This window comes from Porites lutea, chromosome 4 (genome assembly GCF_958299795.1).
Source record: "Porites lutea chromosome 4, jaPorLute2.1, whole genome shotgun sequence".
Classification (NCBI taxonomy): domain Eukaryota; kingdom Metazoa; phylum Cnidaria; class Anthozoa; order Scleractinia; family Poritidae; genus Porites; species Porites lutea.
Window position 1 is genome coordinate 17,186,781 of NC_133204.1, and position 27,478 is coordinate 17,214,258.

At 37.5% G+C, this 27,478-nt stretch overlaps 1 protein-coding gene across 2 annotated transcripts; it reads left to right on the top strand.

Moving 5' to 3' along the window:
• Nucleotides 1-26,137, top strand: LOC140932724 (cleavage stimulation factor subunit 3-like). Of its 2 annotated transcripts, XM_073382237.1 has the most exons (26): nucleotides 1-216; nucleotides 2,199-2,312; nucleotides 2,823-2,918; nucleotides 7,678-7,710; nucleotides 10,441-10,538; nucleotides 12,287-12,353; nucleotides 13,230-13,264; nucleotides 13,421-13,481; nucleotides 13,729-13,794; nucleotides 14,505-14,582; nucleotides 15,742-15,822; nucleotides 16,090-16,171; nucleotides 16,682-16,791; nucleotides 17,157-17,273; nucleotides 17,665-17,739; nucleotides 18,347-18,448; nucleotides 18,741-18,782; nucleotides 18,905-18,946; nucleotides 19,155-19,215; nucleotides 19,512-19,575; nucleotides 19,977-20,073; nucleotides 20,415-20,513; nucleotides 20,775-20,916; nucleotides 21,745-21,836; nucleotides 23,771-23,843; nucleotides 24,555-26,137. In XM_073382237.1, the coding sequence occupies exons 1-26, from the start codon at nucleotides 151-153 to the stop codon at nucleotides 24,737-24,739; spliced, it is 2,178 nt and encodes a 725-aa protein (XP_073238338.1). In that variant the 5' UTR covers nucleotides 1-150; the 3' UTR covers nucleotides 24,740-26,137. The 2 variants fall into 2 exon arrangements, with proteins under 2 accessions (XP_073238338.1, XP_073238339.1); XM_073382238.1 differs by lacking the exon at nucleotides 7,678-7,710.
• Nucleotides 26,138-27,478: the final 1,341 nt, after the last annotated feature.

Genomic DNA, 27,478 nt, shown 5'->3' on the forward strand with positions numbered 1-27,478 from the left:
CGCTTTTTCCATCCTCCATCTTTGTTTGAGTTCGAGTTTGGTGTGAAATAGCATCTGGATGGCTTAGTTTTAGTTTTAGGTTACTTGACTCAGCCGCCAAAGATTCAGTGGGTAAGGGTATGTTTTAGACTCTAGGTTAAGGGTTTTAAGATGAACGGAGGAGGAGAAATGATCGGCAATGGCGCTATTGAACGGCGTGCAAGTGCAGAACACAAGGTAAACTAGTTAACTCTTTGACGACGTTTTTAGTTTTTTTGGAACTATGAATATTTCCTTCACAGATCCAGTTAGCTTTCCATTTAAGCTAGATCTTTCTACAGGTACATCATTTCACAAATTTTGACCAATCCTGACAGAGTTACCCTAAATAAAAACAAGCAACATTTGGGGAAAAACGCCAATTTTGCTCTTCACGAGTTCAACTAATTAATACCCATGGCAGATAAGATTTGCCCCTTTCCTAAAAAGTAGGTCAGCCAAAGCTCCATGCAAAGGAAAGACGATAACGTGGGTAACAACACAGGCCATCTGAAGAAGAAAGACAAAAGGAAGAGTGCAAGGAACACAAAGACCAAATAGATTTACAAAAAAAGCAAGTTCAAGTCTTGGCTAATGTACACAGAAGCTGCTTAATTACGTCCAATTAGTAGAAAAATATACTCTGAGTGTCGCAAATCTCCTTGCTATCTAACCAAAAACTAGTCCATTAAGGAGGATTTGGTCAAAAAAACATTATTTTTCCCTACTAAACGGTCATCAATCTCCATTGGAATCCTAGGTTAACCTTTTTTTTTTCCCCCGTTATTTATTTTCAACTCTTACCACATAACTGTTTTGAAAACAAATCATGTTTAGAACTTGGAGATGGTGTAAGATCCAGTGGAAAAAGTGAATGGGCAGCATGTGAAGAAATTGATGAAATTTGATATCAGTTAATCATGGATGACCACTCGATGTTCAAGAATTATTATCCTTTGGTTATCATTGCCAGTCAATCAATTGCATTACATTGATCGTCCTTGATTATCAACTTTTGTTGATCAATCAACAAGGCTTTTTACATCATCTGTGATTCTTTGATTTTTGTGCATCAAAATGTAGTTTCAATTTGTGTTTATGATAAAAGATCCAATTTCTTTATCTTGAAGATCATCACCTTAACAAAAAGGTCCCATGTCACTTTACATTTTTTCAGTAATAGATCACAGATGACGTTAAAATGTGTTAAGGAAAAGTGGCACACTACAGCTCGTGTGTCACTGATGTTCTTACTACGTTTTGACATCTTTTGTGATCTATTACTAAACAGATGTACAGCAACATGGAATCTACTCATTTTATACAATGAACAGAAAGCACTGTGCTGACAAATAGTTGTGGTGAATCCTGGGGCTCATCTTGCAAAAAATCATGAGTTCCAGTCCAGAACTATTGGACAAACGCTAAAGGCTAAATAAATAGAATATTTCTGCAGAAACACATGTTCAGATCGATTGATCAACCTTTGCGTCCTACGAGACATCTGTCAAGGGTGTGTCAACTCCATCACTTGCTCAAAGCGAAATAATTACACAAGAATTTTCAAAACTGCAAGTCTTTCATAGTAGTGACACACAACGGCAACCCTTATGAAGATTTCTTCCAGTTTAGGAATTTTCAATTTGCCAAGAATGTTTTTTGTTTCAGTTTCCCCATCTCTATATTTTAAGATCATAAAACAAGATGCAGTAGCATGGTTCGCCGTGCCTTGAAAAGTCCTTGAAAAAGCACCATGTTCTTGAAAAGTCCTTGAATTTTCCACAGAAGTCCTTGAATATTTTTGGAAGCTCCTTGAATGAAAATAACTTTCATTAAAAAAAATGTTTGGTGCAAAGGAATGATTGAAAGCAGAGCAATACACAAAAAGTTTCTTGGTGATCATGAAAGTGTTTTCTTATGATTTCCTGGCATAGTTTATTTTCCCTTATTTGAAGTACCCTAGGAACAGTGTCTTAATGAAGGAAGGTATTGCAATAAGCAAACCCCTTAAGCATTTTAATTTAATTTAAAGGTCTTAATTACTTATTGGTGAAAAGAAGTCCTTGAAAAAAATGATTTTAGTCTTTGAAAAGTCTTTGAAAAGTCCTTGATTTTGCCCAAAAAATTCTCTATGCACCGTGAGTGGATTAAGTCTGATAAATTGGCTTTCCTGTTTTTAGGATGGTGGTATCATTTTCTGGAGTAAAACTGAGCGTGGTATGAAAGCTGAACTTCGCCTACAGCATCATCCATTTGATACTGAATCCTGGGGTGTTTTGATCAGAGAAGCACAGGTATACATGGTATTATTGTAGTGTTGATGATTCCACGGGAGATGTATGTATCTGGGATGTTTGTAAAGGAAAATCATTTCCCTTGTTTTGCCTTTGGTGGTTTATAACCTAGGAATAGCCTTTCCAACTCATAAGTTCTCCTTGGATGTTTATTAGAGCTAGCAGCATGGCCAAGTGGTCAGTACTTTGGATGTTTGGTAATTTCGAAATCCAGCATTAATTTTGAGCCCTGCTCTTTTTAACCTTGGTGGTAAATACATAAACACAAACTCTTTTGCTCAGGGTAGCTACTGAGGTAATATCGTCAGTCATAGTAAAAGAGAATATTGCTTTCAGATATTTGTGCAGCCCATGAGCAATGTTGAGGGTAATTTAAATAAAAACTTATTTTTGTATGGTATCTTTCTTTATCCACATCAATTTTTTTTCTTTACCTTGTACGGTATGAATATCTTCTTGCTTCAAATTTCATTAACAAGTTGCTAAATAATGATTACTTTCTTTTTACAGAATACTCCATTAGAAACTTCAAGAGTACTGTGTGAAAAGCTTGTGAGAAGATTTCCTAATGCTGGTCGTTACTGGAGATTGTACATTGAGCAAGAGGTTTTTAGAAAATTTCTAGTTCATTAAGATATGTTATGTTTTTTACCAGTCTTGTTTGTCTTTCATCCTTAAGCCCATAGACACAATAAACCTTTTTGGCAGTTTGAGTGGTCACATTTGTGCACTGGTGTTACAGCATCAAGAGTTTCCTCTTCCAGTTTATGGTTAATGTCATTGCAAGGGGTCTAGTTGAGATAAAAGGCAACATTTTGGATGCCACCACTGTTTTTCTCCTAAAATGACATCTGAGCAACGACTGCAGAAATTCCATACTGATGATGCGTCACTACTCAGATCTGGGTGGTGCTTCTGATTGGTTTAAGTTAATTTATCTTACAGCATGACCAAGCAGAAGCACTACCCAGAACTTCAAGCCATAGGAATTCAAATCCCATGGATAACAATTTTTTGGTTCCATGCCCAGAGATCATGGGAAACTATCTGTAACAATTTTTTACTTCTGTGAAAATTCATGGGAACCCACTTTTATATCTTTTAATGTAACGCAACAGTTTTCTGGAAACATGTGTTAAACTTAACATACTTTAAAATTAAAGAACATCAGTGTGTACTATTATTTACAAAAAAACTTCAATGTCTATTAAAATGTCAGAAGAAGGTCAATTTAAGTGATAATTGTGTGTGCACTAAAGTGTCAAAAACTCCAGACTCCTCTTCGATCCGTATACTCACTTGAAATGTTCGTTACAGATCTTGTCTTTTCATAAAGAGATTTGGGCCTCATCGTCAGTTTCAATAGTGAAATTGTCACTGAAAGACTACATTCTAATAATGTTTTTAAACTTTAGGAGTCATATATTTTTTTTGTGTCACTGGAAGCCATAACAAACGCCGGTCTTAACTCTTAAAATCTTTCGGGCATGAGTCATCAGAAAAATGGTAATGTTTTTTTACGATTTCGTTTATACACAAGCTGAGTCATAAAGAATTGCTGTACTAGTTAAGAACCCAAGTGAAAAAATACTCTATTTGGGTATTTTTTATCTCTCAGTCTGAATATATCAGGACATGTCAATGGAAAATTATTTTTCGGTTCCATTATTTTAAGATCACGGTACCAGAAATGATCATTACCGTGAATTCCTAGGGCTTGGAACTGGGTAGTGACACATCAGTAGTATGGAATTTCTGCAGTCATTTTTCAGATGTCCTATCGCAGGAAAACCAGTGGTGACGTCTTGAAATGTCAGATGTTTTCTCAGGCTACAAGTGGTCTAGTCCATAGCACTATCCATTGGATATAAGTATCAGGTGGATGGTGATCAACTCTTGAACAATTGGAGACTGGTCTATAATTTTACTAAATTCTCATGACATTAGTTGCAACTCGCACAAATTTCTCACTGCACTAATACTCTAAATGCCACTCAAGTTTCACCAGAAGGAGTGTCAGTGAGTTGACTGACAAGGTGGATTATTGACAAAGAGACTTCAGGTGCATTTGTACAACAGAACTTTAATTTGGTCTGGATCCTTCAAAGAGTGGTATTATACCGGTGACTTTTTTTAAGAAATACTGGAGTTTTCACAGGGCCATAGATGACTATGGTCTTGCTGAAACTCGAGAATTGCTTTGGAAAAGTTATCAGTACAGTGCCACTTTTTTACTGGTCAGGGCCCAGTTTTTCTGTAGTGTAAACTCACCTTTAACAGATTTAAACTATTAACAATTCTTTGTTGCCTCAATCCAGTCAGGTAGGCAGTTAACAGATTAAATGAAACTAAAAATTCATATATTCCCATATTGGTTTGCCCTTGTGGGGGCTTAATAAAGCGGTTTTCAGAATATGGTGTCTTTCATCTCTGAACAGAGATTGACTCTCAAACTGGTTGTGTCGTGTTTCCATTGTGTGCAGTGTGGTTATTTGTCTCCAGTCTCAGTTATTTTATTCCTAGTAATTTTGAAGTGAATATTACTGCCTGCTATTTGACAAAGTTACTGATTAGTTGTGGGCCCTCAGAGAAGTAATAGTTCAGTCACAATGACTGAATGTTGGAATTCCGACTAGACTTCTCTGTTCCTTGCATTACAATCATATCAAGTTGGTAATGGGACAAGCCATGATTGCCATTCTTTTCTTGGGCCATTATATTATGTGTTAACATTTTCATTCTGCTCATCACCACGATGTATTGGAGTTGGGGAATGAGGACAGAATTTCAGAAGGAAAAAAGCCTGTAGTTTTACAATACAGTGTGGAACTGCTGCGATTTCTTTCTCTTCCTGACCCTTTCCCTTCTTCCATGGGGTAGCCGAATGCTAATGCTACTAATTGCCTGTAGACAATTACCATCTTATCAGAGAGTTTAAACCATCACTTCGGTCCTCCAAAACCAGGATTGGTGGTGATTGGGGATTGACTGAAATGATATTTTTAAGGACTGTGTGGGTGTGGCATGCAACGGTTCCAACAAATATAAAATTCAGTTCACGTACTTGGAATTGCACTAAAAACAATTCCATTTTGTTGGGTATAACACTGTTTCAAAGGAAGAAGAGCGTGACTGATTTCTATAGTTTGATAGATCTTAACACAAAAAGAAATCAGAAGTTTTATTCCAAAAGTAATTAATTTTACTCTGTTGGTTTTATACCAAAAAGAAAAATTTCACTATAGAGCTAAGCTTTATTCAACCAGTTTATGTGCCAAAATGGAGGTCATTAGAGCAGTGCTTCACGCATGACTGTCTCTTGAGCCCTTGTTTGCTAGCTTGCAGATGTGTTTCTTTCTGGTTTCCACAATCAATACCATTTTTTTCTCATATCTTTTAATTTACTTCTTGGGTCAGGATGGGGTGTTCTCAGAAGGTGTGGAAAATCGCCCTTTTGAAATGACCAGTCATTTTTGGCAATGTCATGTTATCAGCAATTATTAGGGTATTTCATTCCTTGAGTAGTGCTAGAACCTGGGTATAATGCAACTCATGACTTCATTACTACCCTATTTAAAAGAGCTCCAACAAAATGTTGAGAAAAAAGGCGAGTTCCTGTTTCATTTTACAGCTTAAAAAACTCCTTAAAACCTCTCTTTTCAAAACAGAAAACAATAATTAAGAACGAATGGTGCAATTGCCTAACCTCCTCCCCCTCCGGAAATGATAGCCTACTGGGAGCCATTTATCATGGAAAATCAAACCATTGTGTAATTTCTACATTCGTTAAAGAATGAGTTGAAGAATTTTATATGAGATCAAATTGTTTTCCTTTGGTGATCACTTATTGATTCTCATAACCTGTTAAGAGAAAATTGATTTTGGCCACTTTTTGGGTTCAAAAGGTTAAGGAACAAAGGCACTTTGTATTCAATGGGTGGTCACAGCCCTGCTGCTAAGGACAACAAAAAAGGCCCCTCCCACAACTGTTATTTCAACTTTTGACATCGACCAGTCAATGACTACACTATCAACACAACTAAAAGAGTGCCTTAAATTCAGTGAAGTTGCCAAGTTTGAGAGTGATGCATTGAAAACTAATAACACTATGGCTCTGCAAAGTCAGAAAATTGTACGGATGTTTTAATAGTGGGGGAAGGTTTGTGCCCACATCCTCCCTCCCCCCCCTCTCCTTGCCTCACCATTAGAAATTCCATCTATTTTGACCCTCAAACTTGGTAAGTTATTAAATTCTTGGGCAACTGTTCCAACAGTGTTAATGGATTATTACTTACTGGTTCAAGTCAACAATTTTCCAAAAAAAGTGGAAGGTCTAAGTTTAATTTTGTTGAGGGTAAGAGTCACTCAAGTTAGTAGATGAGATTGACCCTTTCTTGTCAGTCTTTAACGTCATTGGCTTCTCCGCAGTACGCAGCTTTTGCACTTGCCATTTGTTTCATGACAATCTGAAAAAAGATAATGGGAAAGTACTAATGTGCATGTTATCTCAAGGGCATACTTCATGGAGTATGAAAATCGTGCTTTTCAAAGGGCGCATTCCTTTTGGACAATCCGGATACTGAATACTGATCCGAGATCACTCAGATCATGGAATGTCAAATGAACAGATGAATTCTTTTTCCGGAGTAGATTCTGGACACTTCCTTTGATGTGCTGTGATCTGCAGGGCATTCACTAGGCATCGGAGATAGGAGAATTCTCTGTTTACTATGCAAAATTCTGTGGCTAATGTTCAGTAGCCTGTGGCTACTTTTTATTCAGATGTGGAGCCTCTTTCAAAATATTCTCCTGTAATGTTACACCTTTCTCCTGCTACTAGAATTAATGAAAACCCTGGATCTGAGTAACCTAGGATCACTGATCTCAATCTGGATGATCCTAAAGGAATGCATCCAAAAACTTAATTGTCTCTAATTGTGTAAGGGGGTGTTCCACAGCACCTGGAACTTGATTGGCAGGGGAATTTTGCAGATCTGCGAACACCAGATGACTGTGAAATTTAGTAAAAAGGGTTAGGAAACTGAGTGAGTCGAGATTCAAGTCAGTTTGCCCAGTATAATGACTGTAAATGGAACCTGATTCACTCAGTTTCCTAACCCTAATCTCTACACTTCAGAGTCATTTGGTGTTTGGCAGTCATTTGACATTATGCAAAATACCTGTACCATATCTTGACAAGCCACGGTCTCCCTGGTTTTTTTTATCTTGGATTCTGAAAACTTTAACCTCTGAAACAAGAGCCTTATCAGCATGTCTCAGGTTTCACTATCTATCTCTTCGTTAGGAAGACGTGATGTTTGTAGTATGTAGAATGAATATGCACTGTTTCATTGCTTTCTTTCAGATGAAAAATAAGAACTATGAACAAGTAGAAAAGGTAATAAGACCTCTTTGAACCTAAATTTTTGTGTTATGAACATTTTGTTGAAACTGGTCACCAAACACTTAAAGAAATTTATAATCCATTGTCGGGACTTGTTATGCAATGTCCTGTCAAAGTGTCAGAGGGTGTGATTCGAGGGGGACTACCACATGAAAGTGACAGGGATGCTTATTGTCTCGCTTTGGGGTGTAAAAAGCAGATTTTGGTCTCCTTTAGGGTGTTTGGGATGGAAAGTCACTATATTTGCCCATTCAGGTATTGCTCAGTTCTGTGCATAAAGAAATTTGAAAAAAAAGCCTGACACAGACCTCACAGAAATCTCACTAAGGGGTCAGTTTAAGCTTTAGCCACACCCACATTGATCTCCCTTAGGATTTTAAATTGAATTTTGTGACAAGCATCCCCATCACTTATATATGGGAGGACAACGCCCCCGGGGGTGGGATAACTTAAGACTCTTCCCCAGCACTGAAAGAGCTGTACACTGTCATTAAATGTTAACAAATTATTACCTTCAAAAAGGGTATCTCTCTTCCATGCATTGTAGTACACTCTGATTAAACTGCAAGTTGTGTGAAACATTATCAAATTTAAAGCTTTTATAGCTAGCGTGAATGTGAATATGGAAGCCATTTTGAAAGAAATTGAACTGTTTTCTGAATACTTGCCTCTGAATTGCCCTTTGGAAGCTTAAACCCAAAGCGACATTTGTATTGTGCTAATCCAAGCATCAAAGAAAAATCCATTTCAATTATTTTTCGATTCCCAAAATCTCTGAGTTTAGATGGCATGGACAAAACCTGGATTGGATCAATCCTTCCAACACTATCCCTAACTTTTTGTCATTAGTGACTTACACAAGGTTGATCTGATCCAGGTTTTTTTGACACCTGAATTTGGAAGTCTGTATGGGATATGTTGTTACTTTCTTGAGAACTTCGAAAGTCTTGAGAATACCTTAGGAGATCTTTGAATTGAAAAAGTACTTCATTATCCCCTTCCCCATGGGGCTTTTCAGGGAAAAAGAAAGAAACAAATTTAAGTGGAAAATAAGGTTAAGAATGCCAACTGGCAGGAGGCAAACCAGTTGGCTATTTACAAGCATGGCCAGGGATTTGAACTCTGGACAACTGAGAACAAATCCAGCTAGCAGTCAGGGCGGGACTTGAAACTCAGAGCCTCCGGATCGACTAGATTACAAGTCTGGTACTGCTTTAACCACTCAGCCATGCCATGGGGGTAAATTAAACCCCACTTTACGGACACACGATTAATACAGACACCTCTTTATTACGGACAGTAATAGCTTTGTCCCGTGGGAAAGAAATTCCGTTACATTTTCTCTAAATTCAATCTGCTTTATACGGACACCCCGTCAATACGCACACTTTCTATGGCCCTCTTATTGTCCAAATCAACACGGTTTTACTGTATTTTTGAGTGCCAGTTCCCAGTTTCCCTTGGGTGTGGCTTTGGACACGTCCATTCAGATAAGATCAGGTCCTTGTCGAAGAGGGCTTGTGTTTTTAAAACAAATATATTGCAGACCTTTCAGGGGCACCCAACGTCAGTTTTTGGAAAATATGTTTGTTGTAAAATTTCTTGCTTGCCTGCCTCTCCTGTGATTTTCAAGCATCTAAAAAACGGTATAATTGCCCATTTTTACCGCATTTTTACCCTAAAAAGGTCACCTAGAATTTTCAGGAGACTTTTTTCTGGCTGAAATTTTCGAAAAGTTTTTTGATCAGTAAGCTTTTGTTTTGGCTGGGCTGTGCTGGTGACCTCAATATCAGTGCTGTCAACTCTCCGGGATAATCTGGGAGACTCCAGATTTGGACTGTATCTACCAGTCTCCAGATTAGAGTTCAAAATCTGCCTGATAATTGCCCAAGTTTGCCATTTCTTATAGACTAGACTCTCCGACCATAAAATTTTAAAGATGTTGCATTGTTTGAGCTATTTTACTGCTAACATGGAACATTCCCTCATACACTCCACCATCCCATTGTAATTTATGCAGTAACGTGGCTTCTTATGAACTGTTTTATGGGGTATATAGATCAGTCGGAGTCAACAAGTATTTTTTGCATAGTCAAATGAAATCATTTTCCGTGCAATATGACATCATCTATCATCCCTTCCCTATCAGTTCTCAATATTTGAAGGTGTGGGGGGTTGACAGCCCTGCAATAGTTTCTGGAAAATGGCAACTCTAGAATAGGGAGGGTTTTGGGAAGTTTGGTCCAGTATAGAGTATTAGAATATAGGGGAGGTTAACTACGTCTGGTCAAGGCAAAAGGTTCTTGGGTCCGAGTTGTACACCCCCACCCAAGTTCATAAAGTCCCCCCCCCCCCCCCCACCGCTGGGAGTGGGGGGTTGAGGACACATACACTCGTAAAACCTACCTTACTAATCTTCAACCTTTAATTTCCTTTAAGGTATTTTAACACTGATCTTTTTAATTCCATAAATTCCAGTTAACCGTTTTCTCCATACAGTTAGGTAATCAAATGAATCTTGGGGTTTTTCACTATTTTGGTGCAAGAAAAAATTTAAGATGGATGCAATTCCTGTACCCGTTTAATTTCCTTTAATTTTAAATGGAGTCCACACCCACCTCATGGGGCTTTTCCACTTCTGGTAAAATTTCTGTCTTGATAATGGTTATTACTTCCAGTGAGGACCTAAATCTTAACCAGTTCCTGTTGTTGATTGGTTTTCAGCTTTTTCAGAAATGTTTGATCAAGGTGTTAAACATAGACCTTTGGAAGTGCTACCTGTCATACGTTAAGGAGACAAAAAGTTCTCTTCCAAACTTTAGGTAGGCTTGCCAACATTTGTACTTTTCGGGTAATGTTCTTCCCAACTCACATGTGTTAACATAGAAGTTTTATATGCATTACTAACTAGACTGAAACGTTTGACAAATACCACGCCATGGGCAAATATTTTCTGTTTTATCAAAACCAACACCAATAATTTGCTTATATTTACACACAGAAGAAAACTATGGTGCTTAGAACATTTTGGAACCAAGGCGTTGTTAGGGGGGACTCTCACATAAAATTGTCAGGGATGCTCACTGGAAATTACATTTAAAGCTCTAAACAGGGCCATTCTGGGCTTTGCTCAGGCTTTATTTGACCCCTACAGGAGACCGTACTCCAACAAAGCGTGATGTCATTGCCTTTTTCTGTACCCGCAACCCTAGGTGATACCGTTATGGCCAGAAATATTGGCATTCCATCATGAATACCCTAAGTGACACCAAAGTCTGCAATTTCTACTCCTCAGTGATGAGGCAACAAGCATTCCCAGAAGTTCAACTTGACATTTACCTTGTAGGAGGGGGGGGACTCCCTTTATTATGAAAGAGAAGGGATGTGTGGCAATTGCATTAGGGGTGTAAATTGCAGGCTTTGGTTTCACTTAGGGTGTTCTGGACAAAAAGTCAATATTTTACCCATAAAGGTATTTCTCAGGGTTTTGTGTACTAATAATAAACTAAGGCGGCTGTTGTACTACATTGAAGACAACGTTCAATTTTAACTTTTTCGCACAGTTTGAATCAAAAATAATCTGGAGGTTGCGAGTTTGATTCCCAGGTCTGACATTAAATCCCTGTTTTGTTTTCTTTCCTTTCCTTGTAGCTTTAAGTAGCTTTAAATACCAGTCCAATTCCAGAGCACTGGTGGAAAGTGTGGGGTAAAGTGTGCTCACCATCAGGCTCAGATTTGTCAGTCTATTATGAGTGCTGTTACATGCACCCTGTCAGCAAACCCTTTCTTTTACTTGCTTGATTTTGGCATACTCAAGGAAGACTCTGCCTCATGAATCGATTAAGGTCTTGGTTCAGCATGCGTGACATGTTGCTAGGATATAGTTTCAAACCCAGGCTAAATAGCCATGCAGTTGCAGGCACAGCAGGCTCAGCTATGATCATCGGTTTATCAATAAACGGCTGCTTGCACCCAAATTAACCTGTTTGAAGAGAGAAAGCAAGATTGACCAGGTCATAAGTTTAGGCTGCAGAGACCTCAAGCTTGACGCAATTTTAAAGGCAGAGCCTCCTTTTCTCCTCCTCGCTCAAGAAGACAAAAGGAGACTCTGCTTGCAGGTTGTATTACAGTGCGACTGGGAAAACCATGAATACTTGAAATATTTGAGGAATGTTTATTGTCTTACAATCAATCACAGCAAAGATCAGGACGTGTGCAAGCCACAAAACCACAAACTAATTAACGTTTTTGCGTGCGGTTCAGTTTCCTCAGGCCTGATTGGCTTTTTTCTTGCACCACAATAATATTCCCGAAATATTTCTGGTGTTCACGGTTTTCCCGGTTTGACTGTCTAAAAGTTACCGAGTGACGTCAAAAAAATACTTCACCCTTGGGTTAAACTTAACTGTCAGTGTACATAAAAACAGAGAAACTGAGAGTTTCTTTGAAGATTTCTGTTGATTATCATATGTCTCTTTTGCATTTTTGGCACTAGTGTGACTAGAGTGGGCAATAGGCGTACTTAACAATTTGTAAGCTTGAAAGTCTTACACTATTGTTCATACTGCAGAGATAAGATGCTGCAAGCATATGAATTTGCCCTAGATAAAGTTGGACTCGATTTCAACTCATACCAGGCAAGTGAAATGTACTATATTAAGTTGACACTACCTGTAATTATTAAATACTTTTAAAAAGAAAAATTGAAGGTGGCTTTTAACATAGAAAGTCTAAACCCAACAGACTAGGAAAAATGTGTTTGTTCAATGGGAGTATGTTATTTTGTGTCCTTTCAATGCTCTGGCGTTAAATGAGGCCACTGGGCACAAATGCCTAAAACCAGTTGAATAGATAAATTATTTATAGATGATCACCAAGAAGAACATCCCAACATAAGTATAATTATGAGATTTCAGTGTTTTGAGCTAAGCGTAAAGGTTTAGTGTGTTGAATATCTGTAATTATATGGAGAGCTTTGTATGGTCAGTCCATACGGTGGTTGACGAAACACTGACACGCCGCCCAGTCGATGGACTACCCCAATGGGCTATCCCATATGGACTTCCTTGTGAATATACTATAATGGTACACGAGGTAACTACCAGTAAAAGTAATAATGAAATAATTTCAAAAGGTAATCCATTGGGGTGTATAGACAGGGGGTCAGTTTTTTGCCAACGACTCAATCCACAAAGCTGTCCTATTTGAAAAATTTTTGAAATCCCAAAGTTGACTTTCCTTTTCTCTAACTGTGCTCAAATTTCTCATTGTGTTGCTCTTTCATGAGGTAGGGACCTAATTAATGTTAAACTTTCACACCCAGTCCCCTGCTCATTTACAAGTACTTACAGGTATTCTAGTGGCAGTTTTACTGTGAAGGTGTTTGTTATGACTGGATTCCACTGTTATTTATGTTTTTACTGCCATCAGAGTAAATGTCAGAAATTACTATCCAAATGACTATAAATAATGCTTTTCAAATGACTCACCATTTTTGTTTTTGGAATGCACAGGTCTGGGTTGACTTTGTGAATTTTCTGAAGTCGGGGTAAGAATTAAATATTAAATAATTAAAATTGTTGCTTTAAATGGTAATCATTTCATTTTCCAGTTTGTTAGTTAGTTAGTTTCTTTGTTTTATTTTTTCTACGTAGTTTCGTTTTACATCTCCTGATAACGCTTGTCATGATATGTTATCTTTTAGTGAAGCAGTTGGAAGCTATGCTGAAAATAGGAAGATCATCACGATAAGAAAAGTTTTTCAGGTACTGTCAGTGGATGAAACACCCCCACCCTCCCAAAATAATAAGGGATAATTCTTTTATATTCAATATGCCTTCAGCAGTAAAAAGAGTTATGAATCCCCCCCAGAAAACATGCACAAATGACATATTTTACCGCCAGCCTCTATGTAGCTTCCTCAACCTGATGAAGAAGCACTGGAAAAAATAATCCCCTCTAATTTAACAGCTGTACAATCATGTCACTGTGATATTTTTTTGCTCATTCCAGAGAGCTGTGGTGACTCCAATGCTTAATTTAGAAGCTTTATGGAGAGAATACAATGCTTTTGAGCAGGTGAGAGTTTTTTAGTAACTCATTAAACTTACTAGATACATTAGCTGTTTGTTTGTTAGCTTTTTTCAAGCTTTGTTGAAAACTTTTAATTTCAGCAGGCAGTAATGTAAGTGGGCTCAAAAAGATATCATTACACATTTTTGTTAATGGCAATCGTGAACAAAATAGTCTTGGGACAAATTTTGGATTTGTTGGGCATCTGTTTTGGCCCAGAATGTAAACTACTGGGCTGCTAGTAATTGTGTGACAACTCATATGCCTTGTCAGAACTGTGTGGCCTGGTCTAAAGTACAGGTCACATTCCACAGGTCAAGAGTGCAGGTCACTGCTCCATCAATAAATTACCAAACCACACAGATTCCCCTTGATCTAATGGAGCATTTGTTAAGAGATTATAGGGCTAGGAGACATGTCTTTTAATGGTATTAACTTATCTGTATCATTGGGACCTGTACTCTGACTTGAGGAAAAGTGACCCGTATTTTAGACCTCCCGCAACTGTGGTCACATTGTGGGTGGCTTCTTGTGAAATGCTGTTCATTTTGGTATATAATTTTATGGAGCCAAAATGAAAAAATAAGGACAATTATAATAATAATTGTAGAACTACACACATTTTAGGCATTGCAGATGAAATGTTACCACTAGATATTTCCAGCAACAACAATTTGCTATTATGTTCCCTACAAATTGTTATATTGCATATTCAGAGTGTGAACAAGATGTTGGCCAAGAAGCTGATTGATGACAAGACTAGAGATTACATGAATGCCAGAAGAGTGGCTAAGGTAATATTAGATAGACATCATAGTTAAAGGTAAAGAGGCAGAGAAAACTCTGAAAAGTCTTGTTTTAGAATTATAGGAGAGTTTTTTCAGCAACGTAAAGGTGAAAATTAGAAGCTGCAAGAAAAGCTTTTTGTGATGTTATAGAAACCTGAAGCAATACACCGATTAAGTCATTAACATATTCTACAGACTACTGTCAACGACTTACTTTAGAAAGCTGGTTTACTTACTTAGAACAAATGCCACTGAATTGTAGCCAATAGTTACCAGTGCCGTACAAACGACTTATTGACGAGATCAAGCAGAACTAACTACGAGAGAACGACTGGAGAACTGACAATTTGACTAACAATAGACGACTGTTTAACTGTGACAACAGATGTATCAAAATGCACCAATTACTGATTAGGAGTCTTCATAACCAATAACATCACGGCTTAACTGGCAGACGACCAATAACATTGCGACGTAGTTGACCAGTCAGATCAATAACCAGAATATAATACCATCAACTGACTTGATACAACTCACTTTGACTCTGGAGATGACTACCGCACAGGTTGTCGAAACATCAGTCCCTGTCAACAACAACATTCCTTTTCAGGACTACGTTCACCCGGACGATCAAACTCAACCTACTTTTGGAAGACATTCATTATTAAAATGGAACATTTCATCAGAGTTCATTTGAACCAAGGAACATTATTTACCAAGACAGAATTTATTTCAGTTGTTGCCGCTCTTTCTTGTTGTGCATGTTTTAAGAAAAAGTTTAGAATAGTTATACTCATTAGTCATTAAGTTTATTCTTTGATGAGCTTTGTACCAGGTACTTTACATTGTGCAATGTACCCATTTTCTTATTATCTCATTTCTGTTTGTCACTTTGTAAACAGCAGTAATAGTAATTGCCTGTCAAAGCAAAACACAATCAGGCATCACAGACTCAAATTTCTTCCCTTTTTGAGTATTTTTTGTATTTGGTCCTATTCCTCTGGTCAATTTATAAAGCTTATCATGGTTCATTTAATGGCATAGATTCATTTTAGGCCATTTCTGAAGACACCCATTTAAACTTCCTTTTCTTGAATCTTGCTAATATCTCTGACTTTGCTAAACATTCCCAGGAGTATGAAATGAAAAAATATTGTTTCTGCAGGAGTATGAAGCTATGACTCGGGGACTTATTAGAGGAAACCCTTCTGTTCCTGTTCAAGGAAGTGCAGAAGAACTGAAACAGGTATTACTGACTTGTGACTTACTTGTAGTTTGAGTATAATTAATTTTTTTTACATTTTTAGTCTTTTTTTCATAGTTGTTTTTCCTCACCAATTCATTATAATCTTGTAGGTTCCTTGTTCCATAACCATGGCCCTATTTGGCATATTTTCCCTTTTTTTATTATTTTATTATTTATTTTTATTTATTTATTTATTATGTCATATTTATGTATTTGTTATAAAAAGTTTTCTTTTTGTTTTGTTTTTTTGCTCTTTTTTATATCTAGCTACAAATCTGGAAGAAGTATATTGCCTGGGAAAAAAGCAATCCATTAAGAACAGAGGATACAGCCCTCCTTACTAAAAGAGGTATGTTATTTACCCTTCACTTTTTTTTTTCAGCCTCGTATGTCTATGTTCTAACCCATGCAAAATTACCCAAATGTGTTGTCATGGAAACAAATTGAAGGCAAGGTAACATTGCCTGGTTTTGAATTACTTGTCCATGAGGAAAAATGTTTTAGAAGCTTGTCTTCCATTTGTTGTTGTTGTTGTTATGGTGGTTGTTGTTTTGTTGCTGTTGATAATTTCTTCCCAAAAAATCTTTGATGAGTCAACACATTGGATTGTGTGGCAATATGTAATTATGTTGAATTTCCAACTATTTGGGTGTTTTCCCCCTACAAGGTGCTATTTAGTCATGTATCAGAAGAACGTATGACCTCATTTCGTTTAAATGGAACAGTTTTAACTTAATCTGAATGGCTATATACACTACATCTCACTTTTCACAACTGTGGAGTTATTGCATGTAAGTATTATAAATTTACCTGTAGTTCCTTTTCTGTTCTAATGACATTCTAACTGGTCTTATTGCAGTGATTTATGCTTATGAACAGTGCCTTCAAACAATGGGATTTCATCCTAATGTGTGGTGTGAAGCTGCACTGTACCTGGATCAAGTCAGTCAAAAAATGATGGATAAAGGGGTGAGTTAGTCAGAGGGTGTGGCAAAAGAGGGCTGATGATGGATAATGGAGTGAGTTAGTTAGAGGGTGTGGCACAAGAGGGCTTATGATGGCTAAAGGGGTGAGTTTGTTAGAGGGTGTGGCACAAGAGGGGTTATGATGGATAAAGGGGTGAGTTAGTCAGAGGGTGTGGCACAAGAGGGCTGATGATGGATAATGGAGTGAGTTAGTTAGAGGGTGTGGCACAAGAGGGCTTATGATGGATAATGGGGTGAGTTAGTCAAAGGGCGTGGCACAAGAGGGCTGAGTGATTTACACCGCACAATTGTGATGATAAAGACAATTACTGCTTATTATTTTTGCACTCTTTGCATCTTTTATTGCAGGACATGCAGGGATCTAAAGTACTGAGTGATGAAGCAGCAAACATTTATGAACGAGCCATCAGTGGACTGATGAAACACAGCATGCTGATTTACTTTGCATATGCTGATTTTGAGGAGGTAAAAAATGTTTTCCAACCTGTCTGTCTCTGCTCGAGATTCAGCTGAACATTTCATAGGGTCAGCAAGTGAAATCTAGTGTATGTTGTTTCCTGCAATGCAAACTCAAGTATGCCCCTTTGGGTTCTCTGTAAGTTATGTCCAAGTTATTCACTGTTACGTATGTTTATTAAGTCGTTGTTGTAGTAACTGTTTTCTTTTAAATATATTTACAACATTTTCGGTATTAGTTTAAACAAGCTTACTGTATTTTGAATATACCCTCTTTGTTTGACCTAAGTCGTTTTGAGAGGTTGTTATATGGATGAAATGTGTTAGTTTTTTTAATTAGGTAGTTTTGCATTAAAAGCTGTTTCCATTATTTATAATTATTATTTTTCTTACGAAACAGGGGAGAATGAAGTTTCAGAAGGCAAAGGAAATATATGAGAAATATTTAGTCTTGGAGAATATTGATCCAACATTGGTAAGTTACTATTTTTGTCAACAGGAATTTTACCTCAGTCAAGGCATAACATTTGGTAATTATCTTGTGGTCAAAGACAGGTTTTAAATTAATGGCCTCTGTATACAGTCAAACAGTAAAGCATGTACAAATCCCCGTCTGCTTAAGGTTGTGCATAAAGAAACATTAGAATGATTGCAGTCCACTTTTTCTCTGAGATCTGTTGAGATCTAAGTCACAGTGAGTGTATATTAGGACAAAAATGTCCTTAGCCAAAAAATGGACTGAGGCATTTAACTGTAGCTGTCTTGTGCTACCGTGGTAACTTTGGAGAACATAAGAGACTTCTCGCAGTCTTAGAAGCATTTATATGTAAAACACAAATGCCATGATACTGTGTTTGAGTATGGCCTCCTTTAGGGGTCAAATAAAGGTTAAAAAATATAGTTTTCACCAAGCATCCCTCTATCTTTCATATGTGAGTCGCACGCCCCTCCCCACCCCAAACCACAGAAAACGTTTTAGAAGCAAAAATACTTTGTAAACAGGGGTTTTTGTGTTTGTTATGAAAAAATCTTCATCCGGAAATTTTATTTACTTTTTATTCTTTCTTTTTCTATTTTTAAAGGCTTACATCCAATACATGAAATTTGCACGACGGGCAGAAGGCATTAAAGAAAGCCGAGCTGTGTTCAAGAGGGCAAGAGAGGATTCTAGAACAAATTTTCATGTGAGTTTCAAAATAACTAGCAGGTGCAGGTTTCATTTCTTGTCCAAATTTGCAGATGTTTATTTGAAGAAAATAGAATTTTACGTCAGTATGGGTAGTTATCTAGAAAGGATATTCTAGGATTACAACAACATAGTTCTTTCATCTATCCAATGTGTTAGGCAAATTAATCATTCACTTTTTTTTTACCGTCCTTCTGTGAGTTTTGTTTTTATCATATGGCAGTTAAGAGTACATCTGAAAGAATGTTTTTTGTGAGAAACTTTCAAATCCGTTGTGTGTTACCTTCCAGGTTTTTATTTCTGCTGCTCTTATGGAATATTTTTGCAGTAAAGTAAGTCATACAGTCTGGTTACTTGTAATTCTCTGGTTAAATGTAAATTGAAACTGAAAAAAGTAACAGACTGATGTGTACTGGATTAATTAATAATTATGTCCATGATCATCACTTTTTAGGACAAAGCTGTTGCATTTAAAATATTTGAGCTGGGCTTGAAGGTAAGACTGGAGTCTGACAGTTTGTTGAAATTCACATACTTCTACCCCAGGTGCATGTGATACTCAAACCTTTTGTTTGTTTGTTTTTGTTTTTGTGGTTGTTGTTTTTTGTTTTGTTTTTTCTGTTCTGTGGCTGTAAATGAGCTGAGTTTAGAATGCGACAATACAAAATTAACCTGTTTTTACTTTTTGAATCTTTCTTTGATAGAAATACATGAATGAAACAGACTATGTGTTGGCTTATGTAGACTATTTGTCACATCTAAATGGTAAGTTATTAGACATGATGTGCTGTTAAACGTACAATTTTCCATTGCATGCACCATCCAACTTTCCTCCATGAAAAGTGTGTTAACTGTGGTCATTGTGCTGGCTTATGTTGACTATTTGTCACATCGAAATGGTAAAATATTAGACCTGATATGTTGCTAAACATGCAATTTTGCATTGCATGCATCATCCAGCGTTCCTCAATAAAAGTGTGTTAACCCCCCCTGTGGTCTTAACAAACCACCTCCATCCTCCTTACGTTTGACAATAACACAGATCTCAACTTTTGTTACAGATGACAACAACACAAGAGTGCTGTTTGAAAAGGTTCTTAGTTCCATGCCAAAAGAAAAAGCTAGGTACCTTAATTTACAGTGATTTTGAGGGTTGCATTACTAAGTATTCCACAGGGTTTTCAATAACAGCTGGCGGCTGGCGAAATTTGTCGGCTATTTCACATGAACTTGCTGCCTAATTTTCTTTGGAAATTATCCCAAAAAAGCCCAAATTTAGTGTTCTATTCAAACACTCTAATTTTTGCTCCAGAATGCTGGAAATGCACTCTAAGAGGCCCAGATTCCAAAATTTTTCCAGGACCCTCCTAGTAGTACTCAGTAAGTCGTGCCTATGCCGCGAGTTGTTTATTTATCCACCTACTCCAAAGCTTTTGCCACGTACTTAGAACCTTATTGAAAACCCTTATTCTAAGTTGTTTAATATGCTTTGAAAATGTTTTTGAACAACGACATATTTTTTTCAGTGACGTATGGGGAAAATTCCTAGACTTTGAGGGCACAAGTGGTGATTTGGCCAGCCTAGTCAAGGTGGAGAAACGAAAACTGGAAGAGTACAAAGAGGTGAAGATTAATTAAGCAGCTTGTTTGTAATTTATCAAGTTGAGTTTCATCCTTATCAGTAGACCACTTTTATTTCCAATGTGTCCTCATTTTCTCAAAACAAAACTTTTTTGAGAGCATTCTTTGACTGATACTTCACTTGATAGGCCGGGGGAGGTTTAAGGTAGGGAGGAATTTTAAAGAAAAACAATCTACAGACAGGAAAGTTTACAAAAATATTTTCTAAAACCTTCTGATTCCCCATACCCCATACCCACACACCCTCTCTCGTACGACTTCCACGTAAGAAAACCCAAGAACATTTCTTATTTTGAGTATTATATTTTGCTGTCTTTTTTCAGGAGTTAGAGGGCCTTGAAACATCTTTACTTGTAGACAGATATAAGTACTTGGATCTTTTCCCTTGCTCTCCTCTGGAGCTTAAAATTATGGGCTATGTGGTGAGTCAATTGTTGGTTTGTTCTTTAATTGCAGGGGCACCATGTACCTCTTCGTACTTTACTATTAATTTTTATTTGCAGTTGTCCTCATGACTATCACTGTTTTTCAACTTATCTTTGTGTTGTTTGTAACCAGTTTATCTGTTAAGGTCATAGTGCTTGTCAGAATTCATCATAACAGTAACTTTTCCTACAAGTTTAAAGCCTGACTGCTTTGTCCACAGACATCAATAATTTATTGATAGCATTTTCATCTTGTAGGGTTCCACAAGGCAAAGCAGTAGTATGCCAAGTACACTCTCCTCTGGAACCATCCCAGATGAGCAGAGTGAAGAGAAACCAGCTAAATTCCCTAGACCAGATGTATCACAGATGACACCATTCAAACCAACGGCTAGTGCTGGTAAAAACGTCTAACATCAGAATTTTTGAGTTTGTGTGTCGGTTAGAATGGGAATTGGACAAAGGCATAAACAACCCAGCCAATCTATTCAGAACAGAAATGGTTTTTAGAATATTGCCATTCCAGAAAGTTTTTTTTTCTATGGAAAGTGGCTTTTCATCCATTAGTGATACTTTTATCATTTAGATTGTCTGTCTGTCTGTCTGTCTGTCTGTCGAAATGTTGTAACACAATACGGGAGCAATTTTGCTAATATTTAATACTAGTAGGTGTGGAAATCTCATGTATGTCACTTGACCACTGAAAGTAGCTCCTTGGCCCAGTTGTTCGAATGCCAATATTAGTGGTAGTCTGCTACACAGCCGTTTTTAGTGTCGTCACTATATTAGTGGTTACCCAGGGTTAAATTTTTTCTCCATGTTTCTTTTTCTTTTGTTGAAAAGCACTTTCTTGGTTAAATTTCTCTATTCTTTTTGGAGGATCTATCATCAAATTATAGACAAAAAGAATTTAACTGAATTTTCTTTTTAAACTTTTGTATCTGAATTCAAGTTTCGCACTAACCCTGGGTTATACTAACCTTGACTCAACTATCTGCGAAAACAATTATTGAAAATTATTGAAATACATTATTTGAAAGGAAAGACCAGTGTTCATATCACATGTCTAATTACTGTACACCAGACAAAAGTGTTATCCATAGGGTAGAAATTTATTCAGAACACATCTCAGGCCTGTTCCCTTTGCCTACTGATTTCAGTCTACCAAGTAATTCCAGACATCTCCATGACTTATTTTCGCCATTGCTTGTGTGTTGATTTTTTGCAGCTGGTGTTCACTCCGTACCTGGAGGAGTCTTTCCCATGCCTCCAGCAGCAACACATCTTTTGACCATGTTACCTCCCCCCTCGTGCTTTCAGGTAAATGTGACTACTTAGTTCAGCCCTACCCCTTAACTCCCAAGCCGCGTGATCAACATCAGTTTTCAATAGCAATACACAATCAATTGAAAAGCTATTGGAATTAATAATTTGATCACCAAAGTGAAAATGCCTTGATCTTTTCTCAAATTCTCTCAACTAATTATTTAAGGTAATGTATGGAGATCAGTCTGGAAAATTTGATGATGAAAGGTGATGTTACACGAGACGATTCACAATGACGATTTTTAGCACAACACTTTGTTGCCATGTTGGAACAATGTTGAAACTTGTGAAAGGTTTGAACCGAGGAGTCATTTCAAAAGTAGGTTGAGTTAGATCGTCCGAGTGAACGTAGTCCTGAATAGGACTGTTGTTGTCGACAGTGACTGACGTTTCGACAACCTCAGCGGTAGTCATCTTCAGAGTCAAAGTGAGTTGTATCACATCGCACCATTTTAAGATGAAACATAAAATTGACATCAAATTGACTGACTGAATCGTAGCCAACAGTTACTAGCGCCGTACAAAAGACTTATTGACGAGATAAAGCAAAACTAACTACGAGAGAACGACTGGATAACTGACAATTTGACTAACAATAGACGACTATTTAATTGTGACAATAGACGGATCGAAACTCACCAATTACTGATTACGAGTCTTCATAGCCGATAACAGCACGGCTTAACTGACAGATGACCAATAACATCGCGACGTAATTGACCAATCAGATCAATAACCAGAATATAATACCATCAACTGACGTGATACAACTCACTTTGACTCTGAAGATGACTACCGCACAGGGTGTCGAAATGTCAGTCACTGTCAACAACAACAGTCCTATTGAGGACTACGTTCACCCGGACGATCAAACTCAACCTACTTTTGAAATGTTGGAACTCTTTGAAACAATGTCGCAAGAATGTTGTAATGCTGCGTTGTGCTAAAAATCGTCGTTGCAAATCGTTCCGTGTAACATCGGTTTGAAAGGGTTAATTTAGGGGTACAATTTATTATTTATTTTGTGGAATGGTGCAGCTTATGGCGGTAAAAATCTGAACTGACCACACTATTAGGTCATAGGACATTTTGAAGCAATGGACGCTATTGGATAGCCAACTAAACCATTTTTTTTTCAGTTTTGAACAATGAGTGCATGTTGCTGCCAGCTCTTACAGGGTTGCCAAAAACAGCAGGCGGCCGGCACAAATCACCGCCTACGTCACAATTTTAGCTAGCTACTCTGCTGTCCTATTCCTCTAAATTTTAAGTATAAAAGATGACAAATTCATCCACCTTCTTCAACAATGACGCTGTCTTTTTCAACACTTTCCTGCCCTAACAAGTGAAATTAAATTAGGGCAGCCTGCGCCCCAAATAACGATGTTCGGGTAGCTTAAAGAGGCGTTGTCAGATTTTTCCGATGACCCAAGGCCACCCCCCACCCCCCCATCACTTTTATACAGAAAATCCCTCTCACGCTCTGGGAGGTCAGGCCCGAACTGCAACTTACCAGTACAATAGAAAATGGTGGTTTGACATGTCAGACATATTATTTATTGCTTTGGGTTTGTTTGGCCCTGTCAGTGTGTAGAAGCGTGCATGGAAAAATTCTTTGGGTATTATCCATTAGGGATAACTGATTGTAATAACCAGACTAATAACATTGCACTGTGAAAATCTGACATGACTTTTAGTAGTCCTCTTCAGAAATACCAGTGCTACATTAATCAACAAATGGACTGACATAATTACTTTTATCATGGAAAATGTGCTCTCCTCATCGTTGAACATTGTCATATTTCATTTGGTCAGTAAACAAAGCTCCTTAAAATTGTATTGACAATAATATTTCTTATATTACTGATTAAGACGTATATCTCATAGTTTAACCTCGTATTTAACTGAGTTAAATATCTTATATTTAGGGGCCATTTGTGATGATAGATGAGTTTATTAAGTTAACACTTGAACGTGAAATACCGGAACTTCCACCATCAGGTCTGTGAGAATGTTTATTACCTTTTCATCCTTCACTTCGTAATCATCTTTTTTTGTATTTGTTGGTGTTGTTTTTTAGCTTTTGTTAAGTGGAAAGCCCATAGGGTTTTTTCTTTGCAATCTGAAGTTGTGCATGTGTCAATGTGTATCATACTTAAACAAACGTTTCAGAATGATCTTGAGTTACACCATCTGGTCCCAGTTGTGCAAAAGATGTATAACGCTATCTGCTGGATAAATCTCTATCCACTGTACAGCCCAATATTGGTGTTTGTAATACTTGTTTGTGTAGGGTAGTGATTTAACTGGTGGATTAAGCACTTGTATCTAACGTTTGAACAACTGAGTAGGTCTTTCATGCATCAGACTTTCATACTCCTATTCACTTTTGAAAGATTTAAACACTCTTACAGCCTCAGCTGGCATAAATTGCTGTTACATAAAATGAGCACATCAACCTTTGCGTGATAGCTCGTTTTTCTCCTTAAAAATATTAAAAGGGGAAACTTTCCTGTGTTAACTCTGTTTATTTAGTCATTTATTATGTTATTAGTCATTTTTCTGACCCCAAACTAAGCAATTTACAGCAACTAGAAGAGATGGTCTTGCACATAGGCCGCACCTATGAGTTTGAGCCTAAAATTTAAGCAAAAAGATGTGACTTATATACTATTGTGGCGTAATTTCAATACTCTTGCGTTGTGTTCACAGGATTACCAGATTCTGAGGCACCTATGAATGGAGTGGAGAGTAGTGAAAGTAGCATGGAGGTTGAGCAGAACAAGCGAGGTGTCAAACGACCAGGTGTTGACCATGAAAGTGATGATGAGAGTTCATCTGCTGCACCTCCTGTGAATGACATTTACAGAAGTCGACAACAGAAGAGAGTACACTAGTGGAATCACTGGTCATTAATACCTCATAAGTAACACAATGCAGCCTTAGCAAGTGGCTACACACCCTCTATTCTAGACTTTTGTATAAACTCTTAAAGCCATAAGGCGAAAATGCCTTCTAGACCTCCTCTCCTGCCCCCACTGGCTAATTAAAAAAGCCCATCCCTGTTTATAACATTTGTTTGAACTCTAGAGAGGAAAAATTAACTTTTTCAACAAACCAAGTACGCTAGTTCAAAAATAGAGAAGTAGTATGGTTTTCTTAGGGCCTGTTTACACTGGCAATTTTTTTGCACGGTTTTTTATGCAATTTCAAATCGTAGGAGTATAACTCCTGCAGATTTTCACGGTGATTGTCACTACTAAATCACTGTACTTCAGAATGTGCCTGAATTTCCAGTCAACTGTTCACTTTATTACTCAACGGTAGTTAGCGAAAAGCTGCCTTATGGTAAGAAAGTGTTTATACGTCAGAGGCATCTTCAGGTTGTTCATTGGGAGATCAGAGAATTCCCCGTTTACTACGCAGAATTCTCCATTAGCCTATATGGCTATTTTTCGTTCAGACGTGGAGCCTTTTTCAAAATATTCTCCTGTGATGTTACACCTTTCTCCTGCTGCTGGAGTTTTTAATGAAAACCCTGATCTTAGAGAGGAAACCGCTGCAATACTACACTAATAAGAATTAGTTTAATACAACCACCAACAAATCACTGTAAAATTTCCACGAAATTGTGTGAAAAATTGAGGCAAATCATGTACTCCACACAGGTTTAAACAGAACAACTATCTAAACTTTTCTTTTCCACGTTAAATAGTACACTGCTTGTTTGGAAATGAAAAAATGGTGGGATACACCGCAATTAGATTTGAGGTATAGAATATTGTCCACAGAATCCTGCTATAACATGGTTTAGTCCTTCCAGAGGCGCGTTCTTCTACAAAGTTTTACAAACTTATGCCTTTTTTGAGGTTAAGGGCTCTTGCCTCTAATCAATTTTTTACATTCATCCGTCTTTATCAATAACTGTAAAAAGAAACAGGTCACATTTTCTTTTTCTAACACACAGTGTCACAATGTATTTATTCATCTAGTAGATCCTCTCCAAATGGCTAAATAATCTATTCAAAACATGCAACAAAGTTGTAATAAATTTAGCTTGGTGTAAGAGACAAGTGCTCACATTGTGGCAGTTACTTATAGTACCTCAACTGATATCAGTCTTCAGAGAGAGGATCTCTGGCCATTACCAGCTATCTAAAACTAACCTAAGCTTTTTTTTCTCACGGGTCTTTTAAAATGTAATAGGTAGATCTCAGCATATCATTATGTATTTTGCTGTAACCCACAAATGCATTTTAAACAGAGTTTGATAAAGGATTATTGAGGTGGTACAACTTTTCCTTTTAACTGTTATGTGCTACTCATTTCATGCTAGATTGTTGGCATTCTTTCTTTTTTCCTATCTAACATTGAAAGTAGAAGACTTTTCAGTGTTAAGCTCCCACACCAGATCATGCATTAGTGTGAGTGGCTACAATGTATCATAGGGTTTCACCAGAGACTCTTAAGGGATTGAAACGTGTTACTAACATATGTTTGCTTTGTCCGATGCTCGAGAACTTTCATTTTTTCTAGTACTATATTTGGAACGAGAAGAAAAGATATCTGACCAATCAAACTTCGTAAATGACGTGACGTAATTTTACTCCACGTTTCCAGGCCCTCTCGGAAAATAGGGAGATCAAGTAAAAACTACGGCTAGGGCTACGAAATATCACTTCAAAAAAAGGTGAATTTGCGCTCCTTCAAACTTGTTCCATCTCGTTCAGTTCGTCGAATGTTAGCAACCTTTTCTGGAGTTGAATTTGAAAGACTGTATCGAAGTTCAGGAAAACAAAAAGAAAGTCCTTGTCTTGTGTTTTCACCCTCCACGAATCGTAAAATTAGGCACTTTCACGTCGTAGCCGTGAAGTAACGGCAAAGAAATGTACAAAAAAGCGTGATGCTCGTGCAGGCTTGTTGTTAAGCCTATTGCTTTCCAAATGTGGTATTTCAAGGGTTCCCAAATATGGTACTTAGAAAAATGAATATTGACGAGCATTGAACGCAGGTTCTACGTTTCAACCCCTTATGAGTTTCTGGTTTCACTTAAAACACATCCTGGACATTTTTTGCTTAATGTAGTTTTTTATCATATAGAGCGGTTTTCATTTGAGTGTCGAAAAGTAATTGGTTTTGCACTTTCTACACGATGCGATTGGCTTAAAAGATTCGCGCCACCTTTTCATCCAATCAGAAGTAAAACCAAAGCCAATTGTGACGCGCTCGCATGCATTTTCCCGCGCTTTGAGTCAGCCACATGTAATTACTTCGAGTTTTGATTGGTTCAATGTATTGTCTGTGTCCTATGTGATTGGCCAGAGTAATTACTTTGGTTTTGGTTTTACGACACTCAAACGAAAACCACTCTATGACAGACTTACGAAAGGTTTCATCTTAGCCAGTCAACAACCCTATTGCCAGGCCCTCTCTTTCCTTCCAAATACCGTATTTATTCGAATAAGCGCCCAACCTCTAATTAGCACCCACCCCCACTCCCTCCCAATAAAACTCAAATAAGCGCCTGCCCCCACCCCACCCACTTGAGTGACAATGAGATTGAAATTGAAAATGAATAAGTACCAATAAGAGACTTGCCTGAAGACGGAGTTTTCTTCAGAGTATTTTACAGAAAC

Excerpts from the sequence above, each read along its gene's own strand:
- LOC140932724 (XM_073382237.1), top strand. The coding sequence starts at position 151 with ATGAACGGAGGAGGAGAAATGATCGGCAATGGCGCTATTGAACGGCGT. Across the intron at positions 16,172-16,681 it reads AGCCCTCCTTACTAAAAGAG|TGATTTATGCTTATGAACAG; the intron begins GTATGTTATTTA and ends GTCTTATTGCAG. Across the intron at positions 17,740-18,346 it reads AGAATATTGATCCAACATTG|GCTTACATCCAATACATGAA; the intron begins GTAAGTTACTAT and ends CTATTTTTAAAG.